Source organism: Quercus lobata, chromosome 1, assembly GCF_001633185.2.
Source record: "Quercus lobata isolate SW786 chromosome 1, ValleyOak3.0 Primary Assembly, whole genome shotgun sequence".
Lineage (NCBI taxonomy): Eukaryota > Viridiplantae > Streptophyta > Magnoliopsida > Fagales > Fagaceae > Quercus > Quercus lobata.
Genome location: NC_044904.1, coordinates 1769739 through 1783898, shown reverse-complemented (window position 1 = coordinate 1783898; position 14160 = coordinate 1769739). Strand labels below are relative to the sequence as shown.

At 35.6% G+C, this 14160-nt stretch overlaps 3 protein-coding genes across 3 annotated transcripts; 2 read left to right on the top strand and 1 right to left on the bottom strand.

Moving 5' to 3' along the window:
- The first annotated feature begins 2097 nt into the window (after positions 1-2097).
- On the top strand, positions 2098-6677 carry LOC115973849. The gene is made up of 2 exons (XM_031094092.1): positions 2098-2332; positions 6144-6677. The coding sequence occupies exons 1-2, from the start codon at positions 2237-2239 to the stop codon at positions 6474-6476; spliced, it is 429 nt and encodes a 142-aa protein (XP_030949952.1). The 5' UTR covers positions 2098-2236; the 3' UTR covers positions 6477-6677.
- Positions 6678-7881: 1204 nt separating this feature from the next.
- Positions 7882-9343, bottom strand: LOC115973840. The gene has a single exon (XM_031094084.1). It carries the CDS (start codon positions 9049-9051, stop codon positions 7927-7929), a length of 1125 nt encoding a protein of 374 aa, XP_030949944.1. The 5' UTR covers positions 9052-9343; the 3' UTR covers positions 7882-7926.
- An 854-nt stretch (positions 9344-10197) lies between these two features.
- On the top strand, positions 10198-10629 carry LOC115993238 (RING-H2 finger protein ATL39-like). Its single transcript, XM_031117452.1, has one exon. The coding sequence runs from the start codon at positions 10198-10200 to the stop codon at positions 10627-10629; it is 432 nt and encodes a 143-aa protein (XP_030973312.1).
- The last annotated feature ends 3531 nt before the right edge of the window (positions 10630-14160 follow it).

The following is a 14160-nucleotide window of genomic DNA, read 5'->3' as shown; positions in this document are numbered from 1 at the left end:
CTTACATTACCACTATGTTTGGTTTGAGGGATTTGAGGGAGAAAGAAAAATAAGAAGAAAGAATGGAAATAAATTATTTTGTTTGGTTACGATGGATTTAGGTGAAGGAAAATAAAATGGAAGGTGAAAGTAATTGGAAAACAAGCTTTAGGTAGTTTGGATTTTATTGACTAAGGATGGATGAGGGGTGAAGCTTTGCTGAAACTTGGTATTACTTGATTTCTGTACAGGGATAGTATAGTATTGTGCTAGGTGACAATAAGCACTCAGAAGCGTAATTATGTAAGAAAGCAAGAATATTTGTAGTTCAATTGTGAGAGATTTCATACCTTCTTCTGGGAGGGTGGGGGTATTTATATCCTCTTAAGTACATGCAGAAATGGGAAACCATCATGGTTCTTCTTAACCATTTTTTATTGGAAGTGATAGATTATGGTTAGGGTCCATTTGGGAATAGTTTATTTAGTTGAAACTGAAATTTTTTTATTGAAAGTACTGTCGATAAAGATAAAAGTTAGCTAAAATAGTATAGTGAGACTCATTAATAGTATCAAAAAGTATAGTGAGACCCATGAATGTAACAAAAATAAGCTAATTAATAAAATAAGCTAAGTAAAACTCTAATATCAAATGCACACTTACTTTACAAGATTGAGCGCTTCCCCAAGTGGTTGGGAAATCCATTGGGAAAATACTACATCACATTTTAATGTGACTTTGATTGATGGGAAGGCTTGTGGTAAGGTGAGTGGCACAATTAATGTGACTTTGATTGATGTAACCATTGGAACATCTTCCTAGCCCATAGGTAGGTTTTGCATACCAACCGAACGCCCCTCATTGCATACTAACCACCCACATAGGAATTTGTTTTCCTTCATGGCCCACCATTTTCTTTGCTCCCAAATAGTAGGAAATGAAGAGAGAAGAGAAGGTTCTTATGGTGGAACCCAACAATAAGGTATATTTCCTTCCATTTCTTCCTTACAAACCAAATAATTGAAAGTAAAAATGTTATCTTTCTCTTCCCTTTCCTCTATCATCTCTTCCCCCTTTCCTTTCGCTTCCCTATCCCTTGTTTAGACATAGTGTAAAATTGCTGCTGACCTTGTTTGATGCATGCTGAAGTTTCATATAGAAGTTGTGAAAACAATAGAGGTGCTCATTGTCTGGCCAAACATGCACGAAATGTGGAAGATATGAAGATGATAGCCCCTTTGTCTGTACATTGAAAGTTAAATGCAATTTTGATTGTATAAACTTGAGATAATGCCTTAATGCTAAGATGTATGTGTACTTGACTTTTCATGGATTTTAATAGATTGTTGTCTTTTTTTTTTTTTTAAGAAAGATACTTCCTTAGGACCTACCAAACACTAAGATTTACTAATTAAAAAAAAAATTAAATTACGTTTAAACCTACAATAATCTTAAAATCTCATGAATAAAAAATATTACCAACTGAACTTCCAACGAAAGAGATTGTAATTGTCAAGAATTCATGATATTTTTTTTCAGAAGAAAGAAGAAAAAGAAAAAGATCATCATGGATAACATTTTCCTCTCTTCTTGTCGGGCCAAAAAAATTGAAGGGGGGGACATAGTGTAACATTGTTAATAGTACCTAACATTATAGGCTTACAAAAGATAATACAAACTTGATGGGTAAAGCCCCAAGCTTAAATCAGCAATTTAGCCCAACAATTGGGCCAGCCCAGCTCCACCCAGCCCAGAGCTAATTTCATTCCACCATCCAACAAAAGAGGGTGTAATTATCAAGAATTTTCATGATATTTTTTCCTTTTTACAACCCAAAAATAAATTTTTTTTTTTTTAAAAAAAAAGAAAAAAAGAAAAAAAAAGACCATGTATGACATTTTCCTTTCTTCTTGTCAGGCCAAAAAAATAGAAGGGTATAAAATTACATTTTTTTGATAATCATTACATTGTACTGGTATAACATTATAGACTTACAATAGATTGTGCAAACTTGATGACTTGATGGGCAAAGCCCCAAAGCTTAAATGAGCAATTTAGCCCAACAATTGGGCCAGCCCAGAACTAACTTCATTCTACCTTTCGACATATCTTCAAAATGCCACCCACACCACACCCACTGTTGCCACGTTTTCTAAGGCTGTACTTTGAAACTCTTGTCTAAACTCTTCAACTCCATAGTCACTGAGAGAGAAGCTTGTCGGTTGGCTTGTTTCCGGTGATATCTCTGAAGGGACAGATGGCATTCTTTAGCTTGAAGATGGGGGGGCCCCCACTTCCTGCAGGGCTTGGAGAAAAACACATACCCACAAAGACATCTATTCCTCTTCTTCAGGTTATTCAAAGTTCACACTCAAGCTATCGCATAAATTGAAGTTGCATCAATTTGCTTACTCTAATTTAGTAATTGGGTTACTGGGTCCTGAGTTTTTTACCATTTATTTGAAACATATACTATGCTATTTAGCTAGCTGCACTTTTTTTTTTTTTTTTTATTGGGAACTCCATTTTCTGTGCGAAGTTCAGTGATTTAATATTTCTATGTCTTTCACTGTAGAAACGATTTGCTATAAGCCTATAACACTTACCATTGATGGGATGTTTGTGAAGCTCACAACTTGAAAGGTTAATTAGGTGATGCTTTATTTTGTAAATGCATTCTTTGGGTATGTCTTAATGCTTTGAGTATAGTATGTGATGTATGTAGATAATAAGTAGATTTGTGGCTTTTCCTTTGAAAAGTTGTAAAGTGTGAGTTGGAACCAGTAGTCAATAGATTCCCTAGGAAAATGTGCTTTTTTGTTTGTAGATTTTGGTAGAGTTTGTTGGTAGACAGTCTTACCTCCAATTTTGAGAAGGCCAATTCCTGGTGTTGTTGAAGTTGAACGTGTGATGTATCGCTTTGGTGGAGGGCACTTGCCATTGCACCAAGGTCAGACCTTTATAGTGTTATTCGCAAGCCCTGCCCACCCAAAAAAGAGAAATAACTCCTAGGTAGTTTAGGCACTTAACAATGTAGGATACACCCACATCTTTTTCTCATGATGTACTGTTTTGTTTTCTATGCTAAGTAAATTGAGAATAAAAGGAGAGGAAGATGAGCCCTACAAGCATAAGTCCCAGCCCACCCAAAAAGGAATTTGAGATTGCATTGTAGTTGCACTATCTTAGTGACTAATTTTCAAATTTTGAATTTAGTTGTACCATTAAGATCCATTTATTTTTTTGGTCAAAGCCTTTAAAATGACAAAAATATGCTTTGAATGATAGCTTCTTCAATCTTAGCATTGTCAGATTTATTCCTCTAGTGTCAAGACTAGAGAAACTATCATTGAAATCATTAACGAGGGACTTCAATGATAAATTAATGCCCTACAAAAACTTTAAATTTTCTACCTAGGCCTATAGATTAAGTTGGCAGCTCAATATACACTCCAATTTTTTTAGGAGCTATAATTTTGGTCAAAGCTCTTTGAGTTTTGTTTGTGTAGTGGTTTATGAAAATTGACTTCTCATTGATGGGATATTTGTGAAATTCATAAATTGAAAGGTGCATTAGGGTGATGATTAATAGTGTAATGTAAATAAATTTATGTGGGTTATTTGGCCAACCCTCAATAGATTCACTAGGGGGTTTTAACTACTAGAAAATTGGTTCAATCGGCTCTGAACCAAATCTGAGAACTGGTGCTAGCCACATTATCCTACCCTTTTTTTAATTACATTTTACAACATTTCAAGGAAACTTGATCATGACCTTTCTATGATGTTGCATTGTAGTTGCACCATATAGTAAGTGTTTTTAATAGCTTCTTCAGTCTTCACATTCTCAGATTATTCTCAGATTGATTCCCCAAACGCTAAGATTGATGAAGCTATCATTTAGAGAAATAAAGGGGCAATCAGAGAGAGAGACATCTGCAAAAACCTGAACTTCAAACCAGACCTATAGATTAGGTAGGCAGCTCAACATTTGCTTGTGTTTAGGAGCAGAAATCTTGGTTTAGGCTCTTTGAGTTTTATTTTAGTGGTTAATGTAATTGTTTGCTTTTCATTTTGAGTTGTTTGTAACTGCTGCTGCATCTGGTTTTGCAGCTTGCACTTCTGTAATTTGGTTTGAATGAATTTGCTTATTCATCAAAAGAAAGGAGAACAATGATTTAAGAAAAGAGGGAAAAAAGATGCCTCTTGAGTTGAACTAAAATGAAGTTGTATTTGTGACTAAACCTCGAAGTAAACTATCACTTCTTTTCCTAAGAAAAGATGGAAGAAAGAAACAACAATTGCTTGTTTTGTTCACTTGCTTGCAGCCCTTGTGCACGTGCTAGGGTACTCCGAATGTTTTTCTATGCCAGTCAATTGGGTCTGGTTTATGTGAGGCTAGACACATCCAGGGTATTTTGGGTGCACGTGAGGTTACAACTTTTTCGGTTATTTTAGTTTGAACTAGTAAGAAAACTTGCATTATTAAGTGGATTGCACCTGTTTTAGAAAGTTAATAAAATCCAATTTACTAATATATGAATATTCTATTTGAAATTGCAGATATTTATCATAATTTCACAATTTCATATACTTATACAGTTTATTTTGATAAAAAAATTCTTTGGAAGTCATAAGATGTTATGACACAATAATTATCATTGCCTCCTGCCTTTAACAAGGTTATTAGCCAAGATTAGATGTGCCAATGTCATCTAACAGCAGTGTGTTAAGACCCTAATTGAGTGTATTAGTAAGAGAAGTTGTGAGTGCTGTACTGTATAAGTCCCATAGTTAGTTAGTTGGTTAGTAGTCAGTTAGAATAACTAACTGAAAGTAGCAGCAGTGTACTACAATAACCTATAAGAGGGAAATATGTGGATGTAATGGATCATAACTGATATAATAATTCTTGTTCTTAATTCCTTTCCTCTGTTCCTATCTCTTTCTTCTTTAGGAGGCCATGTTCCCTCGAAGAAACCACAGTCATAAACCTTATCAATTCTACCTTTTCCATTACCAAAACAACTTAGAAGCTTAACACAGTGAGGCCGTGGTAAGGTTTTTAGAGGTTTTGGATTCTAATCTTATTATTGACTGCAAAATACTCAAAATAAGATGGGTTGCATATTGTATTCATGCATGCCAATCAATACACTATAACTTACTATAAGAAATTATAAAAATCATAATGAAGTGGGGTCAACGCACGTTTTTGCATAGTGTTGAGGTTTATATTTTAAAGTTAATAGCCCATTCAATATCCTCATATGCTGCAACTGGTGTGCCTAATTTGTATAATTTTTGAGACTATCCAATATGAGACCACAATATATATAACCACATGCTATGATTATGTTGCCATTTTTATATCCTCCCATCACTCTTGGACTCGCTTTTCATGCTTAATATTATTAATTTTGAGTACTTATCATATGTTTCCCCCTAGAGTTAAGATGCTCTAAAACAAACTCTTGGAACAAATATCTTTCAACTTCTTCCCTGATTTTTTCTTGTATCAATCTTTACTTGCCTATGTGCAAAAATGTCTGGTATTATGATTGACGTATTAAACTAGTATAGCCTTAGTATGGAATGAATTTATTTAAAAAGCAGTACCAAATATAAGTTACCTCCAGTTTAAGTTGTTCTTATAGAATTCAGTATTATGTTCAAGTTTCTAAAGAGCTTTTCAGGTAAAAGTTTCTTGAAGTTGTCTTCACCATTATTGCAGTGTATAAGTACTGATGGGGCTTGTGAAGGTGAATTTATTGAGATAAAGACAAGTTCTGTGTTATGGTTTTACTAGTGGTTGGGTTATAAAAGTTTACCTTTCTTCCTTTATTGTTCTCTTCCTCTTTTGGGAACTATGGTCCACCAAAAGTACATTTCTAGAAGGTCAGGAGGGAGAAGAAACTTTTAAGTCTCATAAACCTTCCATTTAGGAAGTTAAAGGGCCTAGTGATGCAGGCATTGAGGCCAAGATTGAAAACATAAATGCCTTTTCTCGTGAACAAACTTGCAAGGGGCATGAATACCATAGCTAAATAGCCAATACTATGCTGTACTTGTAATGCTTAAGACCACTTTTGGTTGGAGATAATTAGGGTTTGTACAGAGCTTTTTTAATTTATTCAGAATTTTTCTTTCAACTCTGTTTGCAGTTGAAAAGTGAGAAAGGATGGAAAACAGAAGTTCCGATAAACTTGAGTGTTTCACGAAGAGATATGATGATATATTTGACTGCTGGGATTTTGAGTAGTCCAACAGAGCCTGTTGAAGCACGTGTTGTGAAACCTGAGATCAGGAGAAAGATCAGGGAAAAACTTGATATGCTTAGGGAGAAGGCTGGCGTATCAAAACCAAAAAATGAGAACGGGATGAAGACACCCCCAGCACCACCATCAGCAAAGGAGAAAGAGCTTTCACTCTTGCCGCCACTGCCAATACCATCTCCAAATTCTAAAAAACCTCTGGTGGAAGCAACTCTTCCCTGACCACAAGACAGTAATGACACTCCATCCTATGATCCTTTGTTGAATTCTGAATGATGGCTTTGTTCAAAAGTTAAGCTTTTCGTTTATCTTATCTTCAGACTATGAATAACAATTTACAAACCACCAAATTGACACTTCTAGTGCAGAACCCATTAGTTTTGTGCCGTTCCAAATGGCCTTGATGAAGCTTTGGTTGCCTAATCTTAGCTTCAACTACTAGCAAGCAGGTCCTAAATCCTAAAAACATTAGATGCAAGTCTATAACTTTGATTTGGCTGGGCTGTTGTTCTCTTGTTTAATTCCCCAAAACATAGAGTAATACATAAGGAAACCAATCCATACCTGGATCTTGCTGTGCTAACTTTAGGAGAATGATTCCGGTGTCACCAAAAGTATTCCAAAATCATCTGTCTCACATTGCACAGAGTTGATCTTAGTAGATCATGAAACATTACAGTAGTTGATGCTAGTAGATTACATATGCAACACATATTTGTTACTATAAGCACTTCCCCGCTCATCTGCATATAGATAATTCATCAAAGTTTATTGAAACTTTAATTGCATAACAAATTGATATGTTATTTGAGACATCTTTTTTATGTATCACAACAGTGGTTTGTGTGTTAGCATGTAGTCAAGACTGCCAGAATCACCACTGGATTTGCATTGTTCGTGGCAAATGAAGTTTAGTAGTAGATGGCATATAGCAGCATCTTAGGCTAGCATCACTGCTTGTATGCATCTCCTTGTTTGAGGCTTCTCTACCCATGTTGTAGTTGGATTTGTAGGATATATTGCTCTAAGATGTGCGCTGTACTGTGATTTCACTAAACTCAATTGGCAAGATATTTAAGTTGGACCTAGCCAAGTTGGTTGTGCTCAATGCACAAAGCGGCACAAGGCTCCTACGTTTACAGGGGTCTAAAAGAGGTGGTTAGTAGGCAACTTCATCTTTAAATTTTGAAAGCTAATATTCAAAATTGAATATTTAACATATCAATGGCGAAGTTGGGTACCAAACTTTTTCTCTTTTTAACCATTAGTTTAGTATTGACATTACTTACAATAATGCCCTCCTCCCTAAATGAGATTTTTGTGGGCACAAGGAATTGGGTTTACAAGTGCATTGGACTCGTTGAGATATGAATACATGACAATTAATTGACACGTGACCAAATCTCCACAAGTCCAGTGTACCAAGAGCACGGGACCCAAATTAGTTTATTTTTGTGTTACTGCAAAATTGACAAGTCCGATTTGTGCATTAGTTTATGGCTTACACATAATATCCCAAAAATATAAAAACAAACTTCCTTTCATTCCATAAAAACTTAGATTAAGGGAAATATTACAAACTACAGTATCTTAATTCAGTGGTACACTGTCTAAAAAAAATTCAGTGGTACAAATCTGCAACAAAATCGAACAAACAAAAAAAACAAAAAACTCAATTGGTCTTTTTATCCATGTTCCTAACAAGCTGTTTCATCTGAAACCTCCAAAACAAGAAATAAGCCAAACCCAAACCAACCAAAACATAAACCCAAACCTTCTCATCCTCGTTCTCTCTCTCAGACCTCACTTCCTCAATCCTAAACCCCTCTCTCCCCGAAATCCCATTGATATGTCCCTCCAACGCATGCCCATACAACACGTAAGCCCTGTCTTCCGCACCCACCGCCACCGAGGTCGCAAACCCTTCCTCGTCGAGCTCAACCTCGTCGAACACCACACCTTCCGCCCAACTATCCTGGCTCTTCAAAAACCACAGCTTCTTGTGGGACACCACCAAAACGACGCCGTCTCTTCGTACCGCCATCCCATCAGCAAAACTCAAATCTCTGTTCAACAAAACCTGCCTGGCAGTCCCGTCGTCAGCGTCGACCTTGTACATCTTGCCCGTATTGGTTTGCACCACCAACAAGTACCCCTTGCTGACGTAAGCGATCCCGTTTAGCCCGCAGAAACTAAACGGTGGGTTTTGGTCCACGTGTTGGGCAGTGAAAACCTTTGATTTCGAGAAGATCGACGGCTCTCCTTCCTTGTTGACTTTCCAGATGAAGTTCGAGACCGAGTTGGTTACGTAGGCGTTTCCTTCGAAATCCACCGCGACGTCGTTTGCTGTCTGACGTGTCGTCGCGGTGGTGACGTCATCGTCTTCGAGTACGGAGAGGAAGATGCGGCGTCGTTTTTGGAGGTCGTAAGAGGCCAGGGCGGTGAAGTGAGGGAGCGGATCGGCGGCGGTGATGGCGGCGAGGAGGCGTTTGTTGACGGCGTCGACGGCCAGGCCCAAAACGGTGGCGTTTTCGGGGAGGTCGAGGTCGGAGATTAGAGTTTCGACGACTCCTGCGTCGGAGACAGACTCGATTTTGCGGTCGCGGGCAGAACCTACGAGGAAGTGTTGGGCTGATCGGTCGTAGGTTAGGCCTTCAGGGTAGAGGTTCCGGGATCGGAAGGTGATGACGTGGGGCTTTCTGGCGTGGGTTTGAGAAACTGGGCCCAGTAAAAGGACGGTCAGGATTGTGAGGATCATGATCTTGATTGGGGTTTGATTGGATATAATCAGAGCCATCTTTGGGGGATTTGTGTGTTTTTGAGTGGTGTGTGTAGTTGTAGTACTGTGTATTAATAAGGTGGGTAAGGGAATTGTTTATGGGCTTTGTTTATTGGTTTCTTGTCAAACAAACCATATGTATCATAGAGGGATATGATTTCTTGTCAAAAAAGAAGCTGTTGTTGTTTGAATTAAGAACGAATTCTCTCAGTTGTAGTAGTTTGAATTGGATACGTGTTATGTTATGGTTTTCAATCTTGTTCTGGGGGATTCCTCATCCACCATCCTACACATTGAAACTAATTAAAAATTCATTGATGCATTTGTTCATTAGCACGTAAATTTAGTCTTTTAACTTCTTCTTTTTGGGTATTAGTAGTGTTAATAATTAGTGACTGTATAATAAAATTAGTGTTAATAATTAGTGTATATCCTTTAAACGTGAAATTAATGTTACTCTTAATTCACAACTTTTTTTTTAGGTCGGAACAATGCACAATTTTTTTAATCTTTTGAAAAAAAAAAAAAAAAAATTCACTAACTTATGAGCTTAATAAGTTGTGGGGAAAAAAAATATTCTTACCTGTGCTCTTTATTTAAATTGGTTGAATGAATTTAATAAAAAAAAAAAAATGGTTGAATGAAGATTTTCAAGAAAAAATTTAAGTTGGTTTAATGAATGACAATTGGTGCGTCATTTGACTAACAATATGAGAGAATATGTTCAAATTCATATTTAATCTTAGAGGCATGTAATTTATGTGCTTAATAATTTCGCTAGTATTTCACTCCTTTAAAAGTGAAGGGTTTGGAGGGGTAATGTAAGATGTCCCTCCAAATTTCCTCAAACCCACCCCCTCTTATGTCATTACATTATCATACAAAAACTTCCAAGTTAATTAGATTTTGGGTATGGAATATTGCACAGGGATTAGTTGTAAATTTTGGGTATGAAAGATTGTATGGGAATTAGTTGTAAGTTCTATCTTGAAATAACCGACACATCACACATTCCAATCATAGTATATACGAGTTGTCCTTTACAAAATCGGATTAGGTTCTCTATAATATAAATAGCAATTGTTTTCTTTTATTGAGAGATCAAAAGTCTCAAATCAAAAAACTTATTTGTATTAGAATTTCTATCCTCTCTTCATATTTTCAATGAAGAATACGTCTTTGTTCTCAGTCGATGAAAGCAATTTTAACTTGGCTCCTCCAAGAAGTCCTCTGCCAATGATTGTCGTGGAAGAAGAAAAAGAAGAGGAGGAGGATGTTTATGATGATTATGACGGTGCTGTTCTTTTTATCGACTATGGTGATGATGATGAAGGTGGTGTTTATTACAACGAATCTCCTGAGGATGTTGTTGATGATGATTCTGATGATGTAAGATTAATTGTAGGCTTGAAAGTAATGAATATTGAAGAAGGGTCATCGTTGCTTTTGGGTGGTGAGTGTGCAGTGTGTTTGGAAGACTTTCGTGTGGGGTGGCATGCTAAGTTGCCATGCTCACATATTTTTCATCAAAACTGCATTCTTCCATGGCTACAGATGAATGATTTCTGTCCATTTTGTCGCCATAAGATGGCATAGTTTGATAGATTCTTTGTTTGTTGAATTTAATTTTATCTCAAATTTGTCTTAGTGTTAGTTTTTAGTTTGTTTTGATTAAGTGTGTGATTCTTTCAAAGCACACTGAACTAAAGCTGTGTTTACGAAATTATGTTTTGAAGTTACTATTTACAAACTCTTTTTTTAATCTATTCATAGCTTGTTGAAATATCTCCTTCAGTGGTTTCACTTTGCATATTTGATTAGCACTAAATAGTAAATACTTCTAAAAGGCTGTCAAGAAAATCGAATTTTAAAAAAAAATAAAAAGTAACTTATGCAAGTAATACCCTAAAAATTGTGAAAACAAATGTAATTTTCTAGTTGCATGAACAAATCCAAGGGTAAGGCTTCCTTGTGGACATAGCACACAACAAATATTTCATGTTTATTAAGGCTCGATCATTGTGCCTACTTGAAAATATTTCATGTTGTAAAAGACTATTCTCGCTTTTCTTTCCTACGTACTTCTTGCCTTCCAATCTTTTTAAAGCAAGATTTTTTGCCATTGAGTCAAATCTTACATAAGATTGTATATAACATGCTAAAATTATTTTTACATAATCATAACTTCCTTATCTAATTTTTTACATGAAATTGGTTTTGACTTAAATAAAATCAGATTAACATAAAGTTTAGCATATATGTATGTGTGTGCACCAAAGACAGGGTTACTGGGCCAAACCCCTACTTGGGCTCACAACTTATTTGTATGGTGGGTTTAGGTATCCTACTTTGGGTCGTTCTAAATTTAGAGACTCAATGAGATCACTTTTCTCTCTTTCTCTGTGGTTCTTCCTCTCAGACTCTCTTTCTCTTTCTCTCTCTTCTCTCCACAAAATTGCATCCCCTTTCCATTCTTTAGTTTCTCCTATTTATAGCCAATTGTTAGTGGGGGGATTATCATTACCTTTTAACTAGTGCAATGAGAGGTCCAATGTCATTAATTTTAAGTGAATTTTTAGGTATGAGTGGCTTTGGAAATGGTTCCCACTGTAGCAAGTATGCTCGGCGGCGAAGTTTCCTAAGGCACTGTCGAGCCCTCACAGGGCGATGTGACCAAACATTTGCATATCGTCTGGGGATGACTTTCCGAGCAATATGTGAGCTGGAATCCGCGGTCCACTTTTTAAGTATTTGAACAACACTTAGTTTAGGCTCGTAGTTATTGTGAGCTTGGACCGGGATCTCGAGCGGTATGGAGGCTGGACCCCTGGACCATACTATTAATCCATGATCCAAGGCCCAAATGGAGTTGGATGTCAGGGGCCGTACAGTATGCATACCATGAAAGCATGCTGTTAGCCACTGGGGTTTTTTGCTTGTCTTTTGTATTTGGTGGTGCATGAGGAAATTAGCATTGCTAGGGGTCAATTTAAAGCTGGGAATTTCTAAATACCGTTTTTGAGTTAGACCAATCTAAACAAAATTTATATCTTGAAAACAGCGAAAAAAACAAGTTTATGTTTAAGATCTAAAAAACATTTTTTTTCAATTTTTTTTTTTTAAAGAAAATTGTAAATAAGAAATGTACACTAAAAGTGTGCACAGAACACTTTTCTTTTTTTGAGGGGGCAGAACACTTGTTATATACCCTATCCAACAAGTAAATAATCAAATAGCTCTGTCACATATATATAGGTGCACAAGACAATGAGAAACTAAATGACAATTAATAATCAACTTACATCATGGCTTTCTCAAAAAAAAAAAAACTTACATCATGGCTAATAAGCATTATTGCAATGTTCTCCCTTGTAAATTCTGTAAATGCATCTTCAACTTGTTCAACAGTTATTTCTTAGAGAGACAAGTAAAACTTCTTTATGAGAAAAAGGTAAGGAAGTCAACAAAATTATTTTAATATTGTTAGCTACAAAAAAAAAAAAAAAAAAAAAAAAAATGCTTTGTAACAATGAAACAGAGAATGAACTGATCATTGTCACACAACAATTGTTGCCGAGCCTCATGGTTGTAGTATTGCAAGTATCCTGTTCACTTCGTATTTTTATCTTTTTCAAATGTGTATTAATGTGCTATCAGCTATGTAACAAATTCGAACCCTTCCTTACTTGTAAACCCTTTTTCACCCACTTCATAAAGGTTACAAGTATAATAACTTTATATCACTTTTGAAACTTTTGTCAATAAACTTTTGTTTATTGACACATTAACTTGTAAAGTTGTAGATTAAGCTTTCACTGTGAGTGAATAAGAAGTTTATTAAACGAAAATTAATTGTCAACCTCTCTCTCTCTCATATTAGCATAACATTTTAGTCCGTTCGGTTTATTTACTGAAGAATGAGAAAAAACAAGTTTAGGTTTAGAGTACCTAGTCTAAATTCAAATTTATTAAAAAATATAGATCTCAAACCCGGGGGGAGAGAAGTTGATAGTTAATGTTCCTTAAACAAACTTCTTATTCACCCATACAGTATATATTGTTCAACAACTTTAATGCATAGAAATACAAAAATTATTCAGAACCTGTTTATAGTATAAAGATTTCCAACACACTTCCACCAATTTTCCCGCTACATAGATCATTCCACCACTCTTTTTATTTATTTATATTTATTTAAGTCAGCCATTCCATGTTAATTGGCTCTTCGTATTAGTATTAGGTCATACATGTTGGTTCCCAAATAATGTTATCAATAATATTAGCAAATTCAAAATAATAATTACATATAAGAATATAAAATTTATGTGGAAAACTCTTTCTCTTTGAAAGGAAAAACTATGGGACAAATTCCGAATAATTTCACTATTATCAAATCAATTACAATAAATCTTGCTCACACACACTAATTATCTTTCCCAAAGGTGGCAACGCTTTGCTATTTCATTTTTATTTTCTTCTCGACCCATAGCTCTCTCTCTTGGCTATCTTCTTTTTCTCTAAGCAGCCCCCTTTTGGGGGCTCTCTCTTTTCTCTTTGTGCGGCTTTCTTGTTGTTTCTCCCAAGCGAAATCTTTTTTTTTTTTCTCTCTCTTGGTTTCATGCTCTATTTTCCCTCTTTCCATATGGAGGACCCTTGGGCCAAAACCATCAAATTCTTTATAGCATTGTCTACTTATAAGACTTTTTTCCTATTCCCTCTTGAACTAGGAATATATTACTTCTTTAACAAAGAATAGACTTTCCTTCTACATCAAAAAATAATTTTTTCTTCTTCAAACTAGGAAACCTAATTGATTTTTCAAGTTACAATTGGAATTTAAGGCAATTTCCCAATAATACATTTATTGACATGCTTGACAATCAAGTCTTTAAAGAAAAATAACTAAAGCTCGTAATATGAATTTTCTGGCCAAGAGAGAGAGAGAATAAAAACTGAAAATTAAACTAAATATCATCTCAAGTTATCAAGGAGGATCTATAAAAACTTATATATATAAATTGCATGATGATCTACATCAACCATGATGGACAATACTAAGAAGTAGTTGGTCAAAATATCATATGCCACGCCCCATAGAAAAGTGTAACAAAAGGTTGTGATATTGGT